The sequence below is a fragment of the Cydia fagiglandana genome, chromosome 1 (genome assembly GCF_963556715.1).
Source record: "Cydia fagiglandana chromosome 1, ilCydFagi1.1, whole genome shotgun sequence".
Taxonomy (NCBI): domain Eukaryota; kingdom Metazoa; phylum Arthropoda; class Insecta; order Lepidoptera; family Tortricidae; genus Cydia; species Cydia fagiglandana.
In genome coordinates, this window is record NC_085932.1 from 6,383,953 (window position 1) to 6,411,839 (window position 27,887).

Genomic DNA, 27,887 nt, shown 5'->3' on the forward strand with positions numbered 1-27,887 from the left:
AGTAAGGTGAACATTTCCGAGCATATTGGAGAAAAGGTTATTGGTCTTGATATGTTTTCAGACTCCGAGAAAAGACTAGGAAATAACAATTTGTACTTAAACCTTCCGGATCCGCCATCTTTTGTCAGCGCTTTTGCAAATAGTACTATAATAACTAACAAATAAAAACACCCGACTGGTTCGACAGTTATTTTAATTTAAAATTTCAAAAAGCAAATACAATCTCCGCATGACTCGTCATAAAGCTTTACACGTAAAGTATTATCTTTAATAGTACAATAAATATAACAAAGAGTGAAGTACTCCGGCGCTAATAAAAGATCTGCCTGCGCGCGCTCTCGCTCGCTCCCGCGTCGCCCCCAATCTTCCGTCCCGCTTTACTTGTCCTTCTCGCTCTCGGACTTCCTGCCGAGTGGGACTGCTGCTCGCACTCTGGAAATACGAAAACGTAGAATTAGCATTGCTTGTGACAACCCTATATTATAATGTAATTGCATGCGATTTTTTTTTTAATTTTCCTTTTTTGCATGTTCTTCAAAATCCTAATCCTAATTATCAACCTATACTGTGACGTCACTTTTCCGTTGAGAAAATCTTGAAAATAATGTGCAAGGACGCGAAAGCATCACTACACTGAGAGAAAAGGACAACAAAAATACACTTAGGCCCACTTGCACCATTCTATTAACCTGGGGTTAACCGGTTAAACCTGGAGTTACCATGGTTAACAGTACAATTTGACACTTGGTTGACGGTTAAACCGCTTAACCCCGGATTAGTGTGATGGTGCAAGTGGCGCTTAGAATTACAAAAATAAACTTAATCCGGGGACAAGGAGAGTTAACTAATAGGAACAAATTGACTTTTGCAATTTCTATTATCTGTTTGTTGAAATTATATTTGTTATTACTGAGCTGTTTGTAGAAATAAATAAACTTTACAGAAATAGTGAAACGTCCATAATTATTACTAAAACTTCATTTTTTCCCCCAGTACAGAACTGTTTTTTTTCCTTTGAATTCCTGGTGATGATTTTTCTCTCAGTATATTGCCGTGTCGCAAACTATAATGATGAGTGTGATGATAGATGACGTAGTCTATCAAGCCATTTCCGTCAGTAGAAAAAAGCGGAAAATTTTAAAAATATAGAAGCGTAGGATTATCCCATAGAAAATTTGAATTTCGCGCCTTTATCTACTGACAAAGTTGTTTGACAGACTATATCTTATTATTAGATGAGGTGTATCCCTATTTGTCCCCGTCGGACACAGATGGAAGTAGGTACAGGTTAATACACCTCCCATATAAATTATAAATCTATCCCATTTGTCCCCCCCTTGTCTTATGGCCTGTATGGCGGCAGTCACATGGGACGGGGACAAATCGGAATACATCATATAAGATGATACTTACTTGGCGGAGATCTCGTTAATCTTGGCGCGCGCCAGCTCGAGGTTGGCGTCGACCTGCGCCTTGTTCATCTCGTAAGCCTTTGGCAGCGTGAACAGCGCTATCCAGCCTGCAATACAACACATACATTCATGTTAAACATTGTTTTCCTTCTGTTTTTAAGGCAAGGACGTTTAGTGAAAAGGATCCATCCCCAAAAATTTGGCATTGAAACGAAAATGAACTATGTATGTTTTTGATAGAAAGTTAAAACTATGTTTTTGACAGAAAGTCGTGTTTTGGGGGCCTAGCCAAGATGACACCAATCGAAACTTAAATAGCCGGGTCCACACAGAGCGAACGCGAGCAAGTTCCTCGCGCACAAAACGGCCAAGGTCGCGCGCGCGAGGCACGTCTACACGTGAGGACCCGGCTAATTATGTACGGAAATAATCACGTGACATTTCGTAGCATCTGCCATCCCGATACATTTTTTTTCTGATCTGATGAGCGTCATGCCGTTAAAGCAGGCGCCCACGTACGTGAGGCACCACAGCAGCACGCCGAACTTCAGCGAGTCCACCAGGTCCTCCACCAGGAACAGTCTGGAACGTTACAAAGGTAATACTGACCCAGGATGATGAGCGTCATGCCGTTAAAGCAGGCGCCCACGTACGTGAGGCACCACAGCAGCACGCCGAACTTCAGCGAGTCCACCAGGTCCTCCACCAGGAACAGTCTGGAACGTTATAAAGAGCACTTAAAAAACACATCCAAATGTACTTAATGTCCAGGGAACAAACTATTGACGTAGTGCGTGGTGGAAGAAATACAAGCGACAATAACGCACGGCAACAATTTAAACTTTCATAGGAAAACATTAAGACATCATCATACCTACTGTTTAAAACAATGTCAATAAACGCTAGTATACCGTCATGCACAGTGCAAATCCAACGGTGATCCTATCGTGTTCCCATGGAAAGAAGGGAAACAGCGGGAGAAGTGCCCCCTGGTCGATAATTTTGATGCAAGTAGGGGGCTATTCATAAATGGGATGATTTATATTCGAAGCATGATTTTAGAGGGGGGGGGGGGTCAAAATTCGTCAAAAATCGATGAAGAAATTTATGGCCAGCCTCTAGCGTATAATTTCAAAAAAGGTAAGCGGAAAGTTTCGGCAAAATTTCATAGGAAATTAAGGAAACGGAAAATTTCGAGTCGCATACAAATTTCGCCATTTAGCAAATTCCGATGGCACATCTGACCGGCGACGTTAAAACGAGACGCTCTTTCTTGGTGAGTGTTTAGTCTAAAAAAACATTTTCACCGGCATTCACCATAATTCGTTGGGTGACAAGCAAAAGTCACTAAGTACCACCACCACCACCACAAATTCATAGCCATAGTGAAGTGGGTGTTATCTATGTATATAAGTATGTATTTATCTATATAAGTATGTATATCGTCGCCTAGCACCCATAGTACAAGCTTTGCTTAGTTTTGGGGCTAGGTTGATCTGTGTAAGATGTCCTCAATATTTATTTATTTTATTTATTTATTTATAACCATATTAGTACTTTAGTAGTTATTTAGAAGATCGATTAAGAGCCCTTCACCGTGCACACTAGCGCCACAGCTAAATAATCGTGATTAATTTTAAATTTAAATAATAACGATTATTTAGCTGTGGCGCTAGCTAGTGTGCACGTTGAAGGGCTCTTAACGTTTAATTTTTTTTTGTAATTAGTGACTTTTGCTTGTCACCCGATGTATGTGACCAGTCACCGATCAACGAATATCATCTCTTTTGTCTAATAGGATCTACATCTACCGCAAAACATTATTCGTCTGCTACTCCATTTCTGGCCGCCTGTCAGACGGCTACCTTAGCCATAGCTGTGTCAGTGATTTAAAACAGAATAGGTATATACGAGTAACGCAAAAACGGGACATTTAAAAGTGTTTGCTGCCAGAATCTTTTGGTATCCACGACGGCAGTGATAGCTAGCTAAAGTAAACAGTATTATTTGAATAGGAACCAAGTGTTTACCTGCGAAGTTCGCTGACTGCAGCATTGAGGTGCGCCGTGGCGGAGGCGGCCAGCGACTGCACGCGCTCAGCTGGCACGCTGATATCTTTCTCCAAAAGGAATCTGGAACGGAAAAGATTAACTTTGAGAGAACTTCACGTATTTGGAGCATTCCACAAGCCAGCTTACAAACTAATGTTTTTATAATTTTATATCTATGATTATTGTTATGACCATTTTTTGAGTACTCTGCCACAGAAAAATAGTGGAATGCTATATAGACGTGCACAAGAAGCGTCGCTAAGCGTATATATAAAAGAAACCTCGATAAGGCGAAATCCTCGTTTACAAACTACCAGTGTACTGATGAGAACGTTAAACATGTCGTATACTCTAGCAACGAGACATAAATCTAGAAAATACGTATTCCATCTATCGGCTACAACATTTTCCTACATCTCGTCGAAAAACCGTTTAGTAACCTGACCTTTCGGCTCGGCTTTCCCGGTCGGCGACAATTTTAGACCCTCGACCGGGGTTATTTATACCTTTTTCCGATAGAGTAGCTTTCTATCTTTGGATTTCCCAAATGCCAGGTCATCTAAACGAGGCAATACAAGAATACTTTTTTAATAGAATTTAGAAATAAAAATAACATTAAACACAAAAGAACTACCTTCGGTCAGAATCTGACTAAATGATCATGATCAACAAACTATTCATATCCGTTCAAATATATATATTTCTACTTTCACTACTTCTAGATTTCTAATTTCTGTAGCTACAAGCATCTTATATTATACAACTTTCTATTTCGAAAAATTGCAACAGAAGGTGAGCACTTCGTGTACTTAGTTTTGAAAGCTTAGCTGTCTAGAAATTTGAATACTTCTAAGAAACAGAATACTTCTCCAGTCTGGAGAAGTATTCAACTTTATAGTCCGTTTTTTTAGCATTAGAAAGAACTTCGCAGAAGTAAACTTGTGGTTCCAAATCCGGCACTTTTAGCGTTATTAATTTGAAGTAAATTATATGTATTGACCATGCTACATTAGATAATTCAATAATTATTAACAAATAACGAGCCTGATAAAAACTGCACGCTTGCTTCTGTGGAGTTCTTTCTAATGCTAAAAAAAACGAACTATAAATATTGACAATATCACGACCATGTCACAAGATTAGCGATGCTATTTTCTGTCGAAACGAAGTCTAGTTGGTGACAACGACAACGATTATGACGTACCCTGGCGCTTATCGCGCGCGATATCCTCGCTACTGCCAAGGCCTTTAGTCAAAGCTCCGTAACTCTCCATTCTTAGAAACTTCGTTAACAAATTTGAAACCACTCTTGTATGTTTAGTCTAACATCGCCCACGAACGAGTGTCTAGTTGGTGACAACGATGACGATTATGACGTACCTACCCTGGCGTTTATCGCGCGACGGTCAAAGTCAAGGTCCCCAGAACTCCACAGTCTTAGAAACTTAACAAATTCGAAACTACTTTTGTATGTTTAGTCTAACCTCGCCCATGAACGAGTGTTTAGTTAATGACAACGATGACGATTATGACGCACCCTGGCGCTTATCGCGCGACGGTCAAGGCCTAAGGCCTGGAACTCTCCACAGTCTCAATTTAAAAAAATGTTGAGTCTAATATCGCCCACGAACGACTGTCTAGTCTAGTTGATGACAACGATGGCGATTATGATGACGTAATGGCTCTTATCGCGCGCAATAGCCTCGCCACGGCCAAGACCAAGGTCCGAAACTCTCCACAAATTCATAAACTACCTTTATATATTTCTCCTTGTCTGTATTTCCGCTTTAGTTAGTCTAATTATTAGGTGTTTTGTATAAGAAATTTAATGATTTCTTTACCCTATGAAAGGCACTCAACTGGTTGCTACGTGACTATTATCTTGCTCTTTATTACTATTAATATGCAAGTATGGTAACAGGAGTAAAGTGAGTTTATCGTTATGATTTATGATACCTAGTATTTCCTTATTTAAGCAGTAACTGTATAGTAATTTTATGAATTTAATAACTATACAGTCTATTAATCTATTTCAGAAAGATGAAATTCATTAGGTGCTTAGGTACAAATGGTACAATTATTTATGGAAAAGCTCAAAAAAGTAAGTGTGCGCGATAAATTAACACAAAAATTCGGTGAACAAAGACCGCGTGAAGGCTGTTCAAATACAAGTGTTCGTCACTGTTCAAGTGTTCAATCTAAGACTAAGGTACTGTTAATTTAATGAATAATGTAGGAAGAATGGATAGCAAGCTCGATTGTTTAAATGTATGTATTAACCGGCTTAACCAACTGACAAAAGTTTTAAATTAGGCAAAAGTTAAAAAACTATGACATCTAATAGTCTTCTATTTACAACGTGATTTGGACCATCCCTGTCATAATACAGACCACAGGAAATATTTTTTTATATGAACTCGAGGTAATTACTATTACTATCAGGTGATGATGGCACAGAATCACGGTGATTTCCTAGTAAAAGGTACCTGGCTAGTTAGGAGCAAAATCTACTTACTTACTTAGTTACTAACTTATCAACTTTTACTGAGCATTGCACACGTCCAAACCAAACCTTAAATCAACCGTAGTCAACAACCTTGTGTTAAGAAGGTATTCAGACCTATATTTATAACCTCGTAAGACCCAGCATACAAAGTTATCATATTTTTAATTTGAACCTTATTCTATAAGTAAATTGCAAAGAATTTCGTTTGTTTTAAAAAGCAATGAAACAAAAGATGCTACTTTATTTGGTTCATAAAAGGTTCAAATTAGATTGCACGATTATGTACATTGCAATATACATTTAGGCCCACTTGCACCATCCCATTAACCCGGAGTTAAGCGGTTAAACCGTTTACTTAGTGTCAAATTGTACTGGTAACCATGGCAACTCCAGCTAACCGGTTAATCCCGGGTTAGTGGGATGGTGCAAGTGGCCCTTAGTCTCAGGAGGATAAAGCCGGTTTTTTCCTTGTTTCTCAAAGAAAGAGATGATATAAATATTTTGCAAGTTCCCGCGGCGGTCACCGTCACAGATAAAAGAGATGTTTGACTGAAAATGTATTACATGACATACATAATATATATGAATGTGTCGAGAGGTCCCCCCCTATCGAGTTTCTTTTTCACGCTTGCGCGGCTGACGCGAATGGATGCGCAACTCGGCTCTATCACTGTTGCATATAGGTCCCTGTATTTACATACCTACATTGTATCATTTGTTTGTTACAATAACTTTTGGAGTTTTGGCACGCGAATTATTGTTTTTGACAGAAGAATAGAAATCAACAGACAGTAGTCCCGAAATTACACAGATAAAGTATCTGTGTATCCAGAAATCTGGTCAGAGTAAAAGAAAATAAAATGGACAGTTTGTACGGACTTTCTATGCTATTGACCTTCAATGTAAACAAAGTTTGACAAATGTAAACATACAATTCTCGATATCACGCAGTACAAACTTAAGCAGTGATTAAGTTGCTAAGGCATTTATGGATTATGGACCTACTGTAAATAAATATTTTCCAACTGTTCAGTTACTTAAAGCTTCTTGGAGGACATTCTGGAGTTCTGCTAATGTTATAAATTGTATACAGTCAGCTGCAGAGAAAAATACTATCTCCTCCCTCTCTGTTTATCTGCTTGAAAATTCCTACGCAATTCTAATGCACGCGGCATGATACGACACTTTTTCGCTATACTTTGATAAGAGGCGGGCACTCACTTGAAGGGATGTCCCTCATTGGTCTTCTGCACGGCTTGGAGCACATTCTTGTAGATGCGGAAGGCGACGGCCGCAGACAGCGCCAGCAACGATACGTAGGCCGCCACCGACACCACGGAGCAGCACGCCAGCGCCAGCAGCAGCGCCAGGCCCGCGCCCAGCGCGGCACCAGAGCGCGCTGCGCTACGCCAGTATATTAGCGCCTCAACTGAAATACACGAATGAATTGTTACTATCGTATTGAAGGAAGCACCGCTTACGATGCCGGTCGCTAGTGCCAATACTGCCAATCTTGTTAGTCCGCTCGTATATGTTTAGCACGGCCTGGCTATGACGCGTTTGACTGTTTGAACTCTGGCGGACCTTTTGTGAATACAACAACTGACAACAGTGTCAACTCTTGACATTCTCTGGAAAGAGAGATTGGCACTAGCATTGGAATCGTCTAAACTAAGCATAATGACAAGTTCAACCGAGAGAAGACTAGTCGCGTCAACAATGCAAAATCAGAAGCTCCGTTGAGAAAAACAACATAATGATAAAGCTAAGGATGTCGTGATACTTCTCAAAATATACTATGATAATTTGTGATATAACCAGTCTGATATTTCATGATACAAAGTGTGGCAAAGTTTGTCGAGTCGTCTCTCGGTCCAGCACGCATTTTGCATGTTAATAAGACTAGCGTGGGTGGGTGTCGATCGAAGCAGTGAGGAAAATTTCAACTCAAACTAACAATGTGACGGGTGCATCATTTTCGGATTTGCCATTTCAGCCGAAGCCAAAAATTGTGCAACTTTGTTTGTTGAATAATCAAGTAATCTTGCTAGTAATTCCTGGAACTTGAAGAAACTGATACATTATGTCCAATTATACCTAAACTATATGTCTAAATAATTTTGACAGGTCCATGGAATGCATCGGAGATAATCCAAGAATTTCAGTACAAATTTAGTAAGTAAATACAAAGTTGCGCAAAGGCACCCCGCCTACTGGGTCATCTGCTGAGTAAGCTCGCGGGATGCGGTGAATAACCCCGGACCGGTCCCGTGCACACTGCGGTCCATTGAGCCTGTCTCCTTCTAACCGATCAAACAAAACAACTAAGTACAAGAAACTAAACGAAACAGCAAAACAGGAAGACACTACAACGGGGAAAACAAAACCGCACCTTATGGATCACTAGCAACACTTAACTACGAAGCACCTGGAACTACGAATACAACTGTGAAGTAAGCATAAAATTAATTAAACTACATACACAAACACGTACACTCTCAAGTGCATCTTAACAATGATAAGATAAGTATTTCGTGGCAGTTTCGGAAAAGACAGTATGTTATGATCCCGACACGTCGACAGAAAGTCCGCGGCGCTCGCCGACCCAGACAAATTTATGTTCTTGTGCTCTGTGTGAGGGTTCGGGGGTCGGTATGACGGGTAATTTTAGTGATGATAATGTGGTGTACCTGGACCGCGGGGCGGGAGGTCCTGGTATTGAGCGGCGTGCCGGGGCGACTGCTTGGAACGCACCATGGCGGCGGAGTGAGCGAGCGCACGTGTGAGCGGCCGCGCCGCGCCGCGCGCGCAGCCACGAGGGCACACGTCACCGCGCAACTACTGACACCATGACAACCCCGGCTCCGTAGCCTTATCGCGGCGCCTTTCTTTTATTTCGGAACGATAAAACTCGCGGCACAGATTCACATTTATACATAAACGTGTGTCAAACCTGTTACAGTTAAAATTAATTCGTGGAAAGGTTTAGGAGACAAAACCAATTTTCACTAACAGGGGCATGATTAAGTTCTATGTTTAAGCTGGTAAGTAGATTACGGAAAATTTCAGTCTCGTTAGCTGCAATAATATTTCAATTGCTTTGAAGTATCGATAAAATACCGGCGTCTGTTCGGTTCGATTATAGAAAACGGTGACTCACTATAACTAAATCGGTCTCGAATCTCGAGCCTCGGTCAACGACTTCGATACGATTGAATTAAGTTAATGGGGCTATTCATTTTGAGATAAGTACTTACATGTCTAAGTGAATGCATTAGTATCTAAAGTGGGCTGATCGAATATTTGCAAAGTAGAGCAGCTGTATGCAGTTCTACTTTGCAAATTAAAATGTAGGTATTTTATAAGTAAATTAAAATACTTATGAAAGTACCAATTGGTCTACCAGAGAACAAGATAACAGGAATATTTTATCCACAATTATTGTCTCATGTTTTTCATGGCCACTCTACACATAAAGCATACTTAGTGAAAAATTTACTTTCATTCCAACACGTATTTGCGTGATCGGTCCGTAAATCCCGTGCCTATACTTCATAAACTTGACATGAGACTGACACGAAGTATCATTCGGGGGTAGGGAGTGTTACAAATATGAAAGTAAAAGTATTAGAGAATAGAGAGTAACAATGGTTTCGGCAAAGAGTGAAAGGCGCAGCCTCCCACATCTGTCTGAGCCCCTAGGGTATATGTTACTTCTTCCCAGCTTTTTACATACTGTTTCAAACTAGCGTTAGTGACCTCGACTTCTGTAAAAGTAATGTGTAATCGGAGACCACACTCATATTAGTTAGGTAGTCCTGAGTCTAGTTCACTGAACACCATTTGAACAACAACTTTGGGTTGAAGTTGCACTACAATATATCTCCGCGTCTGAATATTTATGAGGAAGAGCAATTCTCTAGTGGAAAACAGCTTGCTTATTTACTTATTCAAGCATTCCACACTCTAATTACTTATTTGCCTCGTCAATTAATTACTGCAAACAATACGACAGTTAGCAAAACCATTTGTGTGCGTGTAGGCATCTAATTATCTATTACGCGTATCGAGTATATCAACATATTGTTATAGCATTAAAGTGGCAATAGTGGCATTAAGATAAAGTTTCTCCGTTCGAATATAACTAAAATTTACTACCTACCATTAAATAAGTAGGTCTATCTATCTTTTATATACACAAAATATGAAAGGGCAAGATTTCACAACAGAATATTTCCGCGATAATAATAAAGGCTAATTAATTTTTAATTCTGTAGGTATTAACAGTGGAGTTGGAAAATTTTACGTCATATTTGAAACAGTACTGCAGATCACAAATAACAGTAGACATAATAAAGTGGCTTAATTCAGTACGGCCAGGTAAAACGCTTACTATTCGGGGTATATTTATATTCGATTTAGCCATTCAAAATAAAATTGAAAGATTAATTTATGGTTCTGAATGGCGCAATGGTAATTAACGAGCAAACTTCAAGAGCAATTGTCTGCGCCGCGAGCATTGCCAAAAGCAACACACAGGCGTCGCGTGCGCACTGCGATGGCATGAGCGATCAAACGTATACTTAGTTATGCGTTTTCATATTGTAGATACATACTAAAATGACAGTTAGATGGATTCATTTACATTTCTAGCAAATATAATAATCCCGCTCTGGTACCAATTTTGTACTAAGATCGGTTACACAAGTTGGGGCAATTTATAGCTATAATCTACACTTTGAGTAAATAAGTAGGCACCTTAACATATTACAAATAGGTTTAGAAAAAAGGAGGCCAATTTAGCACTGGCTTGCCTACTCATCTCTCCGGCCTTGCCTACTCAAGTTTGTTACCCCGTCACTGTGTCCTGCTCTATCTTTAAGCACATCTTCCGGTTTATGGTATCGTGTACTCACAACCTGCACTCATCAAATTGACCATATCGTTTTTAGGCCGAGCTCGTCAGCAACCGGGATTAATTCTAAGATGTGATGTATGTCATGTGTGGGTTCCTCCTAGATCCCGATCCCTACTTGATCTTATGGAATCAAATTAAGGAATTAAGGGCTCGGAAAACCCATCTACCAATGGAATAGAACCAATTGGACCCTCTTTCTTTTGACCTTAATTAGAGATTTAAATAGATTAATTAGATAATTAAATAGGCACAAAATTCAGTGAAATAGACTAACTATGCGCAGACATTTAGCTACACATAGAAATAGCGTTCCCATCACCACAAAACCACACATTCTGACTGTCATCAATGCTCCTAGGCGTCGTAATTTCGTCCTTGCAGCCTGAGTATTAAGGTGCGTTTTGAGAACTTCATAACTATTTAATAATGAGAATCATTGTCTCATTAATTTAGGTTTAAACAGCACCTAACGGACCTTTGGAAAACAATAGCAGGCTGTGCTTTTGTCTCGTCCAGACGCCATTGAAACTAGGATTCGTTTCGTTCTGATTATTATCCAGTTACCGGTGGTGTTTTATATCTTGGTGTAAATAAGAAAAATACGAATTTAAATTTTGCAATTTCAAAACAAAAACATGTGCTCTGATAAAATGGTTTCCCTCTAAAGAAAGCCTTGTTCCTCAAAAACCAACTTTAATCAACGTTTATCTATCACTTAGTCATTAAATCAACAGCGGATGACCAAACATTCGGAGACCATTATTCAAAGCAATTAGGTCTACTAAGTAAGTTAAGTACCTACTAATGGTCTGTTAATTGTATCTGTTTATACAGACGTGACGCGAGGTACATACATTTACGCAGTGCGGAGACCCACCCAGCCTACATACATAGTAGGTACCTAGGTACATATTTGATTACCTTACATTACGCGAGTAAATCAGTAAACAAACTACCTACGTACCTAAGCTATACCATCTCAAACCTTTCTTATGTTTTCTACTTTGTTTGTTTTTCTAGTGTACGTTATTGTAGGTTCGCAAATTTTCGACCTTCTCTGCAGCGTAGTTTGTGTGGAAAAGTTTGCGCAAAAAATATGAATTTTTTTCCCAAAAAATAAAGGAATTTTTTTCGTTCCACAAACTAAATTGGGAGAAGTTTTCGAGATCTTTGGTAAATTTCCGTCGGCTGGAAATTTAAAGTGTCATTAAGTGTTGTTTAGACGTTCAAGACGTTTTACAATGTCATTACTGGTTAAAAAAAAGACGATTTATATTTGCATCTTATTGACAACCGACAAGTTAACCAAAGACCCGGACCCGGACCCGGGTATGTCCTTAAACTACGTCCAAGACCACCGGAGGACGGGCAGCAGCGTCCCTCAAATTCGGTGTACTCGACTGCGATCGGCAACCCGCCTGCCAAGCGTGGCGATTATGGCATTCACCCCCCATAACCAGGGGGAGGCCTATGTTCAGCAGTGGACGTCTTATGGCTGAGATGATGATGATGATGATGAAGTTAACCAAAGTAGTAGTAACAATACAATTACCGATTGTTTTAAGACAGGTTCATACTAAAGTCCTTGGAAATGACTAAGCCTTATTGGAAAGACGTTTTTTATCCGCATCACGCTGCAGAACCAGTCCGGTCGTCCTGAGGCACTGACCTGGCCCAAGAAAACTGGCCTGTTTTCATCACTTACAGGGCGCTGGCGAGTTTGCCTCACTATGACCAGATTTAATCAGATCTCGGAATACGCAGCTGTTACGGATCTTGAAATCAGTTTTATACTGGTTAGCTTACGGCGAATTTGGTTGTGAATCTCGTGATATGTAAAAAAATTAATAACAACCTTTGTTAGTACAAAATTATACACGAAGCGGGTATATGTTTTTAGCACACAAACCCAAAGGTTTTCTTTATTTCTCAAAAACTGACAAGAACCTTGTATTTTGTCCACAAGAATACAACGTAACAAAAGTAATTTCAAGCAGATTTTTAGTTTTTTCCTCATGTTTTTCCTCTGGTAGAATTGTTTTTTTAAGTGATGATTTGTGTTAATAAATATTTAACGGCGTTCATTTGGATTTGATTTATAATGTTTAACAATTAGTAGGTATTTTCCTTAAAATGTTGCGTTTCACTCGGTGCAAAGTTAGTTCAACCCTCTTACTCTCTATTAACTTTGCACCCTTGTCAAACAAATAACTATTATAGCCTACAATTGCATGCCCTAGCCCTACATCAACAATATGTACAGACTCATTGGTCACATTTGCTAGAAAAAGTCTAATCTAATATATCGCCAATATCGCCATTAGTCGCTAGTGGTACTTTAAGTATTGGAACCACAGAAATAAGAATAACCTTTTTAATATGTTTTGTGATTGGAACCGACATCATAATTATGTTAAAAAAGCAATTCTAGTCAATACATAACGTGTGTATGTAAGTATGTGGTTTTCAATCAACATAACATTGTAACAACACTACGAACACAGTAACTCGTGTAATGGTTAAACAGCATACTTTCCTTTGTTTTTTGCTGTGTCCAGATAATTTTATCGCTTACCGAGCGCACGAGAGCTAAATGTAATCGGAGTTTACCAGTACAAAAGAGTTCTCTGATTATAAATAAATTATGTTTTTTTAGCCCTGATCCTAAAATGACAGGTTGGTAAATAAAGCTCAGGAATAATTTGGCTCGCTGCATCAGGAAAATTAGACCGATTATCTTAGAAACTATCGACTTTTTCGCACGAGATGTAATGTTCTTTTTGATCTGTAAATAACACCTATTCTACCTAACCCCCAAACACTTTTAGCGATAAGGAGTAAGTACCTAGGTACACAACAAAATATTCATAAATGCCAAAAACCGACAATAGAAAATGACATAAGTAGAAAACTTTGGGATATACATAGACATAGTTGTCATTTACAGTGGTCCTATGAGTGTTAAACTCTCCTGCTTCGTAATCGGTCTGCGCACGAGTGGAGTTGCGTCCACGCAACTGTTGCGCATAATCGACGTAACGAAAGTGAATCGCAGTTACAATGTAATTGCATAGACGGGAGTTTACATCTACTCTATTTCATTGGCTTACAGGATGACACCGTAAGCTATCTAGTATAAACATGATTTTCTAAGCATTCCAAGCCCAAGTTTTTCCTCTGTATTGGAAGGTCAGATAGCAGTCCCTTTCGGAAAATTTAGTACCAGCGCCAATTATCTCATCAGGAAATTCCTGAGATGAGGTGTTGTATAAAATCTTAGGGAACAAAGCTACTAAGATGACAGTAAGATTGAAAATATTTTGTAAATGAATTTGGTGGTAAGACGTTATTCGGTTCGGTTATTCGGTACAAACTGAATTATTATTAAGTGAACCTGTCCAACTAAATGTATTTCTACAAAAGTTGTCAATTACTGATAGGTAACGATATGTTTGAAGTTAATTATTAAATAAAACTCGATATTATTATGTCAACTTGACGGTTTCAAGTTACAACTGAGGGTAAGCTTAGAACAATGGAGAAATTAATAACTGTAGTTTATTTGAACTCTATGCGAAATTGACTAAATAAAAATTTAGAAATTTAGAGATATGCCATTCGATGAGATGATTTAATCATTCCAATGGTATGGAAGTAGTAAATGGAAAGCCCATGTAACCCACGTCTGTTGGTGATTCTACAGATGCAATTTAAAACAGATCCCTATAGCCAAAATTGTATGTGTAACATTTTGTTTTCGAACCCACATTGTGACGCGGCAGGTGCACATTGATATCATCGGTTAGTCGGTCACCAGCCAACAACCAACCAACAGTTTAAAACTAAATACAATGGCGCCGCCCTTGTCGCTAAATATACCGGCCACTTCCGCGCAGTGAGGGACGACTCCTTCAGAAAGTGTGCGAATTTTCCCACCTATTCAGTTTAAATAATCCGAAATTTGACGGTGTGTGACATGCAGAAACTTTCCACTAACTTACAAGTCAAACATTACGCGGAAACCCGATAAACAATTTAATTATCACATCATATTCGCGATCATAAAGATAAACGGACGTCGAAAAATTGCACTGGCAAGGCGAAACGTTATCGTAACGATGAAAATTCGGCTTGAACTAATTATCTTGTAACAAGTCCAAAACAATCAATTAAATCTTAAGGAAAAAACAATAGTTAGACACAAGGTCTTTAACAAGTGTACATTAGTTAGCGAACAAAAACACGGCCTCAATTTAAATGAACGTCGTCATAAACTGCAATCAGTGGAGCTAAAATTAGAAAATGATAGTGCAGTGAGCAGTCACGTCCTTCCACGAAAGTGTCAAATTGACGTAAACAATGACGAAACCGTCTGCATTTTTACCTACATATCAAGTAACATACCTCTACTTCTGAGGATATAATTTCTCTTGAATCATTAATATCATGATGATTACCAAACGAGCATATGTTCACATTTAAGAAAAAATACGCACTTAATCAAGGCGATCACGTCAAGTCAACCCATTTATCAGACTGTTTGTTAGTCTGAGAGCGCTGATAAATCTTGTTGACATGGAGGAAAGTAATAAGTGTAATAACGTATGAATACTATGAATGTCGATACTTGTCTTAATTGTAAGCTCAATTATTAAAATAATTGCTCATTTGTTGTTTTTGCTGAAATTATGTATAATTTTGATTTTGATAGGAATATGTATAAGAAAGCGTTTGTGTAAATATTAAATAAGTATTGTATTGTTCATTATTCGTAGTGTATTTATTCGTAAGTCCTTTGGGTCAAACCATGGATCACGGTCATATCTATATGTAAATTAGTTTGGATATTATTGAAAAAGGTATTTTAATGATTTTCATTTGACTTTCCATTGTAATTAAATTTTATGACGTTCGCGTTTATTTTACTAGTAAGTAGTTCAATTTGACTTGCTCGAGTAGTAGCAAGTACTAGTCAAATTCTTCTGGTTTTATCATATTCTTTGTTGAATCTTATTGGAATCAGACCCACAAAGAATTGCCATTGCTACAAACCGTTTCAATCTGCGACATGGTGTTGTTTCCAAATAGATGTATATTTCGACACATCGGGGCTATCGGGTCCCACGGGACATGAATCACGATAAAAACGTTTCGCCACACGTATCAACAACACGTGTTATCGGCGTGTCCTGGCGGTAGATATAGATAGCTATTGTACCGATAGCCGACGGACGCGGGAAGCGACTCATCTGGCCTTTAGCTACCTATCTTGATGTTATGTTGACGCCTGGTTTGTCAAACCTTTACAGTATTTTGTAGGAAGTGTAGGAACTGATTTTTTTCGATGACGACTTTCTCATAAAGAGGCGATTGGAGTGGGTTTTAAATATGTAGGTAAGAAATTAATGCTTGTATGACAACTTTTTCCTAAACATCCTGGAAGGCAGGATTGAAAAGATAAGAGAAGAAAGGAGACCTAGAAATACTTATCTCAGCCAAATAAAAAATAATGCGTCGTATGAGGAAATTAAGACTGGCACAAGAAAGAAATGATTGGCGATTACTCCAACGACAAGACCAACGCTCTTAAGTTATGATGATGATGTAAAATGTTGACCGTCATATCTTAATATTGACTCTAAACCTCAATAACGCCACAAAACATATTATGTAGAGATCTTAAGAATCCTAAGAGTTATTAAGCTTGCTTTGAGTGCGTAATAAATGGCCAATATATTCAAATACGAAGCTCTGTCTGACTGACTAGTTTTAAAGAAGTTCGAGGGTCACTTTAGCTAAGTAATTTCCACGAAATCTGAGATTGGAGTTGCTGATCACCGAAGTGTGTAAAGTTTTCAAGGAATGGCCGATACGAACTGATTATTAACAAGAGATGGAGTACCGCGGCCTCCGGGGCCGGATCGTGTTTCGTGGTGCAACAGTAGTCATCAGGTACACGCGGAAACAATGAGGGAACAGCATCGCAATCGCAACCCTATACGGACGAGATAGCCTACATGTTTGCTTGCTCGCCCTCGTCTGGCCTACATGACATCAGAGCACATTCGCTTCTAATTTAATTAGACCCAGCGTATCGTAGACGGGGTCGGGTATTAAAGAGAATCGCATTAGTCAATACAATAGCTTAAACCCGAGCTGTATTGGCAACTGACTAGGTACTGTCTTTCGCGAGACTTTTAAGGCTCAAACAGTTATACCACCACATTATAAGTACAATAAGTACATTACTACATTATAAGAACAAATTAACATGCAAATCATGCAAACTACACAATACACATTCAACAATCACAGACAGAAGCAAACGCCGTTGTCCTGTATACAACGGACCGCGCATCACGGCCCGACCTGATTCTTTCCGAGCCCTCCTGCCCTCACCAATTGCTAGCTTATTCTATAATTGAGCACTATGTATCTGCAAGCGACGGGTCAATCGCGATAGTTTGTATTGTTTAGGCGTCAATGTCAGTTCGAAATTAGTCTAATTTGATCTTGGCAGAGCTGAAGTTCGAGATGAGAGCGCGCTTGCGCGAACTACATTGGGCGATAATTTCGAGTCAAAAACTATTGAAGGAATTTGTGAATTGTTTGAGGATGAGACACACGGCCAAACTCGGTTCCGCATTGCGGGGACAGTGGCGTCCTTCGCACGTTTTGGCATTAGGACAGATATTAATAAATATACACGGAGGCAACAACCTCAACGAGGAATACCGGATAGTAAAATTTTTGAGCGCCAATATAATTTGGCAGATACTAGCCAAAGTTTAATGATCCCCATACTGAACTAGGCTATGGAATTAGAAGCGGACATGTGGTTTACGTCTGTATTGAGTTTAACAGTGTAATTTTCGATGTACCTATCACCGTGACAAACAGAGCGCTGAATGATAATCGCAAGTGTTTGAATGAGGTCGGGCACGTCGGAGTGACACGCGAGGTTATATATCGGTCTGCGACAGCGCGAAACGTGTGTCATGTGTGATGGATAGGGCTTCATGAGAGGAACCGGGGGCTTCAGGGGACACTGTGCACTGTCAACACTGTGCTCACAACACCGGCGCCGTCGGTCACTGGGTCACAGTCACAGTGCAGGGGGCGCGACGAGCGCTCCCGGGCGGCGGCCCACTTGGCGGCGCGCCGACCTAAGCGATTCTCCTATTTCTGCCCTCCGCCCTGGACTCACCTTCGGGATGCAGCCTCTGCGGGTCGAACCAAGCATCTGCAAGAGAAGGCTGCGAGTTAGCGGGTTAGTCGCGACAGAGGCAAGCGAGCGAAGCGGGCCGTCAGGCACTTACGGGGGTTGAGCACAGAGCATAGGGTAGGCCCGGAGTCCGCCATGGCCGCGTTTTACGTAACGCGTGCTCTACAGTACGGCGAGTGCGGGTAACACGCGCGGCGCGCCAGACTCTCGCGTCGATACTGGCACCACTGGCGCGCCGCCGCGCCCCGCCCGCGCATGCGTTCCGCGCACCCTCGCCCTGCCCAGCACCACCACCCGCCGGTGCATGCGCTTGCATTAACAGGTGTTAGTTGCGAAATCGGTTAGTTGGGAAGCGTGCATACAATACATTTGTGAAATCCCCCAGCCATAGCATAGGTATTTACAGGTACAGGGGCCATCAGACTTATTGGAGCGGCCAAGGTGCTTAAAAAAGTCTGAACGAGCAGTTTAGCGTCGTGGTCACAGATGCTTGGTTCAGATATTTGTGAACACCTTGGCCGGTTTAATATATCTGATGGCGCCTGTACATCCCTAGCATACAATAGCACCCGAAGCCTTAGATGCAGCGTCTAGCGAGTCGAGTCGTAGACAAATCGTCAAGCGGCACTGCTGTCAAGGGTCAGCCATCAGCAGATAAACAATCTAGGGTCCTGACCGATTAATGCCTAGGGCCGCAATAATGGCTAGTGCTGGCCGCTCTCCCATTCCCTGTCGCAGACAGTTTGCGAGACATCATCGCAGCGACCTTGCCCTGTTGTCAGCCGGTGACTCACCCGGCCATGATTCTGCGTTATGTAGCTTTACTTAATCACTTAATGCGCGTCGACACATTCCTTATCAGAGATTACCGCATAACATCTAACTGAGCTTACTAGCTAGCTTCATACGTAACATGTAGTAGGTAGTCAGGTAAAAATATCATCGAATTCACAGTCAGGTATAATAACTTCATAGATTTTTCGTTTAGCTTCTCGCTAGTTTAGGAACGTAGTTCACTAAAACAATCAGTCGCGAATTTGAATTCCTATAACCTTACATGAACGTTACTCAGGAGAGAAAAGGTCAGGAAAGAGTCAAGTGCATTAGCAATGTTATATGAACATCGGAGACGTAAATTACTATACACACAACACAACACATGTAACCGAGACAATACAATGCAACCTTTGTAGGAAGCACGTGCTTCGTCCACTGCCTGTTGATATAAATAAATAAATAAATAAATATTACAGGACATTTTTACACAAATTGACTGAGCCCCACGGTAAGCTCAAGAAAGCTTGTATTGTGGGTACTCAGACAACGATATATATAATATATATAAATACTTAAATACATAGAAAACAACCATGACTCAGGAACAAATATCTGTATCATCATACAAATAAATGCCCTTACCAGGATTCGAACCCGGGACCATCGGCTTCATAGGCAGGGTCATGGGTTATGGGTTTTATCTATTAGTACTTGAAATTAATATCAATACCTACCTAAACCTATACCTAATGTAATACTTCATTAACAATTAATTTAATTTACTTTATTTAATGCAAATAAAGAATTTACTTTTACTTTTTACTTTTACAGTATTCTGATGTAAAGCGCCTAAATAAGTTATTTATCTCATATATCATAATATGTACTTTGGGAGCGATCAATACACAGATGAGCAAATTGCGGAAATTTTCTTAAGTTGAGAAGGATCTCAGAATTTTATAGAAAATTTCAGCGGAATTTATATTTTAGTAACTTCAATTTCCACACCATTGAGAAACTTATCGAACATTTTCTCTGGTAGAAATTACGAAATTTTGCAAACTTTCGGCATATCAGAACACAGATGCCACATTGTATTGTATATGCAGCGATGAAAAGACCCATAAACAACTTCAACATCATGCCGAAACACAACCAAAGTTGATTGTGTTTCAGCATCGTACAAAACATACTATAAGAGTATGAACTGTATGAAGAATGAACATACACTGAGAAATATTAGTGATTTGATTACGATGACACAGGAATTGAGGAATAATTCGAAATAGAAGTTTTATAATTAGTGAATCATGGAAGAGTGCCAAACTTGTTTCCTGTTAATAAAGATCATGCAAAAAATAAGATCGTGAAGAAACGTATACACTTCGAGGAGTCTGACCAGCAACCGGTAGGAACCAACCACATTTTCTATAACGAAACATTATACTGATACACAATTGTAAAAAAATACGATTTTTACATACGAGTAACACGTAGGATAAAGGATAAACACTAGTGTCCGACCGAAGGTTCGGTTTCGGTTTCGGTTTCGGCCAGTTTCGGTCAAAAAATCATGTTTCGGCTGTAGTTTCGGTTTCGGCCAAAAAACGGCCGAAAGTTTCGGCCGGGCCGAAACTAACGAAATGGTACTTCGGAATAAGACCAAAAGTTGGGGAATAAGTAGGACAACAATATTAATACCTACATATTATACTGATTCATGTATAGGTACAGAAATTAATTGGTTTAGTATAAAACACAATTCCACTAATGAGGGCGCCACTGGCCGGTCGACGCATCCTTAAGAGGCTGGCAATACCTACAACGCACACACTGTCTAATTGTTTCGGAGTGAATCAGTGGTTTTACCTCAATTTACTATTGGTTTGTGTTCCCCATGTCCTCTACTTTCAGCTTAGCCTTTGGCCTCGCCGCGCCATGCTCGGCCTGCGGGGACATTGGTTGGAGTCTGTGCTCAACTACTTATCCTGAAGCCTGAAGCACGGCTTTGACTTCGCATGAAAGTTCGCCTCAATGGGGCACTTCGGACTTTTAGGCCCAGGTGAAGATTGGTACCCGGCCTTGCGATATTGTCAACAAAAAATTTCGCGCTCGCGTTTTTGGTTGACCCTGTATCTACATGTTAACTTGACTGGTGAATGAATAGAGTTAGACCAAGAAAATTCTGCAATGATTTTGATAGCATACGCAGTGCAACTAGTGCAAATGTTATTTATACATCATAATTTCATAGAAGTTTTGACGTTTAAAATAACACTTGCACTGTGTGTGTTATCAAAATCGTTGCAGAATTATCTTGGTCTAACTCTAGTAACTTTCTTAAAAAACTGCTTAAGTGACATCAATTTCAAGGATATTGGGTGTTGACAGCCCTATAATATGTGTATAAAAGGGGTTTAATGTCATCGTTTCAACGACTTTAACAAGTCTACAAAAGTTTCGGTTTCGGTTTCGGCCGAAACTAGAGCCAAAGCCGAACATTCGGTTTCGGTTTCGGCAAAAAAACATGTTTCGGTCGGACACTAATAAACACTATGAACAGTAAAGAAAACTCCGAAGATTTAAGTTCAAGCATAATTCCTGTTTGTTCTTCCTCGTTTGAAATTAAGAATTGAACAAATAGGAGTGGCCGTAATGGGCGGCAATGATGCCTCACGAGACTTGTAAAAACATTTCCTGTTAAAGTTAGATTGAAGGAAAATAACATGTTTATCAGGATGTTTAGTATGTTCAGGGTATGATCTATGAAACAAAGTAACAACCACAGAAATCAATGTTATAGAATTTGTGAACAGTACGACCCAGGCTACCAATAAATAATAGCAATACAGAGGACAATTCAGGAAGCTACATGTACATAAATATGTAGTACAGGGAGACCATTATTTATATATCCGATTTTTGCTAACACACTGTCATTAGAAATATTGGTGTCCAATTAATATAAAGCCAACAAGTGAGTCAGACACTATTACACTGTCGCGGGTCAAGGGCTGTTGGATGTTTCACCCTCGCATGATACTACACCCCCATGATTCATGCCAGTTACAATAATTAGGTGCTTTGATTCGGGGAAGTTATAAAATTTGTATAAATATATCTAGATGGGGGAAGTTTTCGCATTTTACGACCTAACATTTCCATCAGCTTCTTTCAACATTAAATCACCGAGTTTGTAAAACGAACGGTTGAGGACAATAAGTCCCAAGACGAACTTTGTTGCCTGGTGACAAAGTACTTACGTCGTCAGCCGTCAAAACTTTGAATGTCATGCGACACATTTCAAGCAAATGCAATTCAAGATTGATCTAGTTGGCTAGCCGTTATTGGAGAAGAAAAAAAGAAGTTTCAATCACATGGGGCTTTAGCATCGCAATGGGAAGATTTCATAATTGCTACATGTATTAATTTCAGAAGAGCATCTAACTCCGCAAAAATCATTTTTGTACACGGCCTGCGTTGCCGTGTCAACGAAGTAAAGTTCATTCTTGAAGAACATATCGAAGACATTGACTCTATTGTACACTGATTGTACACTTAGTTATGTACAGAAATCATAGTTATATATACAGGAACCAGTCAAAAATATTTCCCATTTCTTTCACTACTTGATTTGACTTGTCAATGTTCTAAATGACAATGACAAAATGCGAACGGAACGCAAACAGAGGGGCATTTCTACTTCCGCATACATAATAGGCTCAATATCGTTAATAACTGTACATCACCGGCTCCCGTCGAGTCCATACCATCCTGTCGCGACACGGCAGGTACGGCAGACCAAATAAATATAGAAGTGACGTCACCGCACCTGCACCACGCGACGAATACCCATTTGTCTGTCAAGATTTCGACCAGGTCGTGTATTGCAAATGCTCCAAGCGCACTCGAGTACTCGGAAGAACTGTAGCTGAGATCCCTAACAGCTATGCCTAATCGGAAGGCACACTTATACTGGGACTTGCATGCACAATGCCGTCCGTATTCATAAGTTTGAAGTATTAGTCATTAAGAAAATGACATTTGGTCGTTAGCACAGTATTGATAGAATCCAATAGTCTATCAAAATAGAGGTAGCCCTATCGGAGTATTTGGAGTTCTAAATGAAGGAAGATGCATTATTTATAGAGCCATTTGGAAATAATGTTAACTGCATTTCAATGGGATAGCGACCGCTAGTTTGTTTACTTTCAGATAAGGAAACCACAAACTTATACCTACAGAAATAGCTGACCTCACCACTTAGGAAACAATGTACCCTTTTTTTAATTTTATAACATTGACCATCAGGTTAGAAATATTTACAATTATAAAGTACGAATGAGCAGGTAAGGTTACCAATATACAAACTCTTATCGGGTGCATATAGTATTATAAGTATACGTAGACACAATACTCAAACCCCGACACCGCGAGTAAGTACTTCCATAAATTTACATAGAATAATAGATTGGTGTGAGTCATTCTTAACTAATGGGTACTTTGTTAACTCATGCGGGACTGTGGGAGATGTCATCGCTAATTATGTCTCAATCAATAAATAAGTGACGCATTTTCATATTTTAACAAATTTTCTTTCAGCACTTATTTTATTCAGCAAGTCGCCGAGATTACAGCTAAGAGAAATTTACTATCTTTAGTGAGTAAAAGAACAGGAAAATCTTTGACTAGTCAAGATCGAGGAAACGATCTGCTCGATCTATATTATACGTTCAGAATGTCGGTGCCAGATAATTACTATGATCTTCAGTTACGATAATGGATGACAGAACAGGTACAAACAGACATATTAAACATAAATAACGCACGCGGCAACATCTCATGAGATAAGTAGAATACTGGTCGAAGTGACCCGCGGGGTTCATTCGCCTTATCGATTGTTGTCTATTAACTGGGACACGAAACATCCTATACCTACACCTACATCCTACATGTATTATATCGTAAACCTTTTCAAACGAAACTCCTCATCCGAGAGCTAACAAAACACAAGATGCCCGATACCGATAGAACAACTGCAATAAAATAGACCTAGTACTTTCCAAACAATTGACCTACTTAATCTTTACAAAAGGACAACATCTTTCAAACGACACGGTTGCTTAGTCAGTCAGAATGCTGCCGAAATTAACTTTCTCCCCACAATGCACGCGGGCGCGAAGAATGACCATTGTTCGAAAAACTGAACTAAAGGGGTGACAATGTCGTTGAGTCGTCGCACGCCGCAGCGAAATGCTTGCATTGTTGACTCACTTTCGAACTTAGACTCATACTTTTTATTCAGTTTCAGTGGTGAATGTATCTAAGTGCTCGTCAGTAAACGAAGTTCGAGACGGTAGGTATGCGTCGGCCGCACGGTATCGATCCAGGCTCCACCGCGCGACCCCTCGCCCCGTTCCAACCCGTCTAGGCTTTCCGGAAAACCCAACTATGGTGCACTGCAACTTAATAATTTACGTAGTGTCTATCAACTCGAGCTTATTGATCCCGGAGGAACATAGCCATGAATATACGTTTGCATAGTAAAAGTAGTTTTCAGTTTTGAAATGCGGGTGTTGAAATGTTACAAAAGTCTGAACTAGTTTTGCAAACGTCTAGAAATCACAATTCCAAGGCAATTATCATTTAGCTGTGTGCTAACGAAAATACCACTTAGCGTCTGTTGTTTTTCCGCCGGCTAGCGATGAATAAGAAACGATTACAGCTCCTGAACATCTGAAGTGCCACCCTTTGTTTGTGTCTGCTTAACGCGAGGGGAGGCGAGAGGGCGGCTACTGCCTACTACGTCGCATTTTTGAAGGGCCGGAATTAGGTCAGCAGTGTTTAGAGATCTGCTGACGTTTCATCGTCATATCTACAAAACTATACGACGCGCGGAATTTTTATTCGCGTACATTGCATATAATGCGGGACATAAATAGCACGACGACTTTAAACACGCCAGTTGTAGTGGATGCGCCTTAGAGACGCCCATGGCACTTGATCAATGACAGATAATTGCAGATAATGGTGCACAGGCCTGCCAAAATCAAGTACTAGACACAGGTGTGGAGATAACGGAAAACAAGGAAAGGTTATGTATTACACAAAGTCCTTCAGGGGCACAGGATAAATTTTAGCTTCGCCCAGTGGCAAGGCAAAACTTATGAAATTCAAGTAATGTACAGACTCGATTATTTTTCTACACTTCTATAAAAACAGAACTAAAATTCCAAAAATCCTCAAACGCGGCTGATCATCTGTTACACTCGTGAACGCCGGAAAAAATAGCAACGCCACCCAAAACTAGAACATTTGGAAGGAAGTAAACTCGATACTCACGAGTGATGTCATCGGATCCCATTTTGATTAGATCACAACAAACACACAAAAGGTAATGGTCCTTTAATGAGTCACTTAGGCACGGTGTTCGCGAGGCTGCATGGATCGCAGGTGCGGGCGACGTGAGCGCGGCGGCAGGTCGCGCGCTTGTGAGCTGCTCGCGGTTCGCGACTGCTGCTAAAAATAGCGATGGTGGCACCCGCCCATCCCGCACCACCAGACTATACCCTATCTATGGAACGCCAATGATCATGCAATACATCAACGCTTCAATGTTATTGCTAGCTCTATAACTGCTGACGTAGATAAGTGTATTATTTAATAGAAGTCTGGTGGTTTTCTTCTGTAGCAATACTATCTAAATTGGTCAGATGCGTGGTCGTGTGGCAATATAATTATGAGTTGCACGCGACATTATGAATTGGTCCGAATTGCGAATATTCGCGGGACTTTCACATTGTTGGCTCTCTGCCGATTTCATGAGATAAGGATGATAAGATAGTGCTATCGTCCTCTCCCGACAAATTGTTGATAATGGGTATACAGCGAATGTTTGCGATGCACATAATTCCAGTTTTAGGGTACCCAGTGTCCTGATTACAGCTACGATCTCTATTGATTATAATATAGATTATCGTGGTTTAAAAGTCACAAGATTCAATTTATAAAAGTCTGAGCATTACCCTGACGTTCATACATATTCGGACTTTTCCGTTTATTCTTCATTAGAGATTGCGTAAATGGTAAACAACATAATTAAAGCGTATCAACTTTTTTTTTTACCTACTTCCAGGCGCTATTAGTTATATTCGGTGCCAGCAAACGCTCAACTCAAACTACCCAACTTTTAATAGCCCACAGAAAAATTCAATCAATTTCGGGAGGAAATCGATAAAAAGTGTACATATGGTAGCTTTGGTAACCAGCAAATGTGTCCGTGAGTCACCACGTCCGCTTTGGGCCGTGGATAACATGCATCGATTTTTGCGCCGACTGCGACACGTATGCTACGCCGGGGTATGGCACGGCTACGATACGCGAGCATGGGTACAGGGACTCGAGGGACCTTAATGCAGTTTGGATATACCATTAAAGATGCAATACACAACCTTATTACAATGCCATAAGACCCACTTAGGTATTAAGTTTGTACAGCTTCCGGGGTGCTCTCATTGTTGGCGGACGTCCTTTCTTTCCGCCTGCAACGTGGGTTGTTGCGCCGTTAGTGCAGCGGTCAATGCTCTTGCCGCTCCGCCACCTCTCAGACCCCCGCGACCCCGCACCCCGCGCGCAGCCCAATCTTAATACCTACGTACTGAAGTCTTCGTCGTGAAAAAACCTGATGACCCATGATTCATCGCCGTCACGCGCGTACCATTTTTTGCTCGGGCTTTTTAGGCCTTGAACGGCCATCGTTGCTTAAAATCCAGCGCGTGCAGCGCCAGTTCGGGCCGAAACTGGACAATGAAATCATGAGATGCAAATAGCATTCACTTCAAAATATTAAACACGCTACTGTAACTTTGCAATCACAAAACATTTCCCAGACTTGTGACTAATCAAGAGAACAAAAGTCGTTTGAAGGTCCTGTAAATAGAATTTCTGATGAGTCTGGCAAAAAGACAATTACAAAGTACAAGAATATGTCTTACCAAGTCCCATCTGGCAGAAGATGACTTCAGCTTCGATGACGTGAGCGACCGGCGTGCGGCCGGGCTCGGGCGCGGGTTTGGGCGGTTCCGGGGCCGGCTTGGGCGCCGCCACCACTGGCGCGGGCGCTGGGGCGGGTGCGGGCTTGGGCGCGGGCGCGGGCTCGACCGGCTTCGGCGGCTCGGGCCGCGGCAGCTCCGCCGGCGGCGCGGGGGCCGGGGCCGGTGCCGGTGCCGGTGCGGGCGCGGGCGCGAGCACGGGCGCGGGGCCGGGGGCCGGAGCCAGTACGGGCGTGGGGTCGGCCGCCGGGGCCGACACCGGCGCGACCGGCGCGGGCCGGTGCAGGGGGGACTCGCCGGCCGTGTCCGCGTCCGACTCGCTGTCGGTGAACTTGTCGGCCAGCTGGTCGGCCAGCTTGTCCGCGGCGGAGGGCGCGCGCGGCGGGTCCGCGAACACGTCCCGTTCCATGTCGAGGAAGTTCTGCGTGGCGAGGCGCGCGGGTCCGTGCCGCGGCGATTCGCTGTCGTCGCGACCCTCGCGGCCCAGGTGCTCGAAGTCGTCCGTCGAGTCCTGCTCGCGCTTCATCGGAGGCAGGGGTGCCGCCGCCGGCGTCTGGTCGCCGAACCCTCCTAGAAGATCGTCCGTGCCGTCCATTCTAGTGTAGTGGTGGAAGAGTGTGATCGGAAGATGGGCGCGTCCCTAGGGCGCGGTGGAAAATCGTTAGTGCGCAGTTGAGGCGGTTGCCGTGTCGTAGGGGCGCCGGGCGCCGGAGGACTGAGGCTCGAGAGCGAGCGGCCGTGTGGGGTGCTGTGCGACGTCACTCTGCACGACGAGCGGTATTACTCATCGCCGGCCCGCCAGTGCGAGGAGCCCGCCCTTGACTTGACTACGTGAGCGCGCTTAAAAAAAATATTGCTAATGTAATACAAAGTATACAAACTAAAATGTATGTATAATAAAGTTCCACAGATTTTTTTTACTAGATTTTTACACGGACTATACGAAT

At 41.2% G+C, this 27,887-nt stretch overlaps 2 protein-coding genes across 7 annotated transcripts in view; one reads left to right on the forward strand and one right to left on the reverse strand.

Moving 5' to 3' along the window:
* The window catches only part of LOC134680087 (solute carrier family 52, riboflavin transporter, member 3), a 66,521-nt gene that overhangs the window by 17,753 nt on the left and 20,881 nt on the right, over window positions 1-27,887 (forward strand). The gene's annotated exons all lie outside the window — the stretch shown is intronic.
* Window positions 177-27,815, reverse strand: LOC134680113 (reticulon-3-B). Of its 6 annotated transcripts, none has more exons than XM_063539165.1 (7): window positions 26,884-27,815; window positions 18,095-18,130; window positions 7,191-7,398; window positions 3,443-3,544; window positions 2,022-2,128; window positions 1,414-1,519; window positions 177-432 (listed from the first exon to the last, which is right to left on the reverse strand). In XM_063539165.1, exons 1-7 carry the CDS (start codon window positions 27,533-27,535, stop codon window positions 378-380), a joined length of 1,266 nt encoding a protein of 421 aa, XP_063395235.1. In that variant the 5' UTR covers window positions 27,536-27,815; the 3' UTR covers window positions 177-377. The 6 variants fall into 6 exon arrangements, with proteins under 6 accessions (XP_063395235.1, XP_063395264.1, XP_063395248.1 ...); XM_063539194.1 differs by lacking the exon at window positions 26,884-27,815 and adding an exon at window positions 25,232-25,381; XM_063539178.1 differs by lacking the exon at window positions 26,884-27,815 and adding an exon at window positions 18,207-18,360.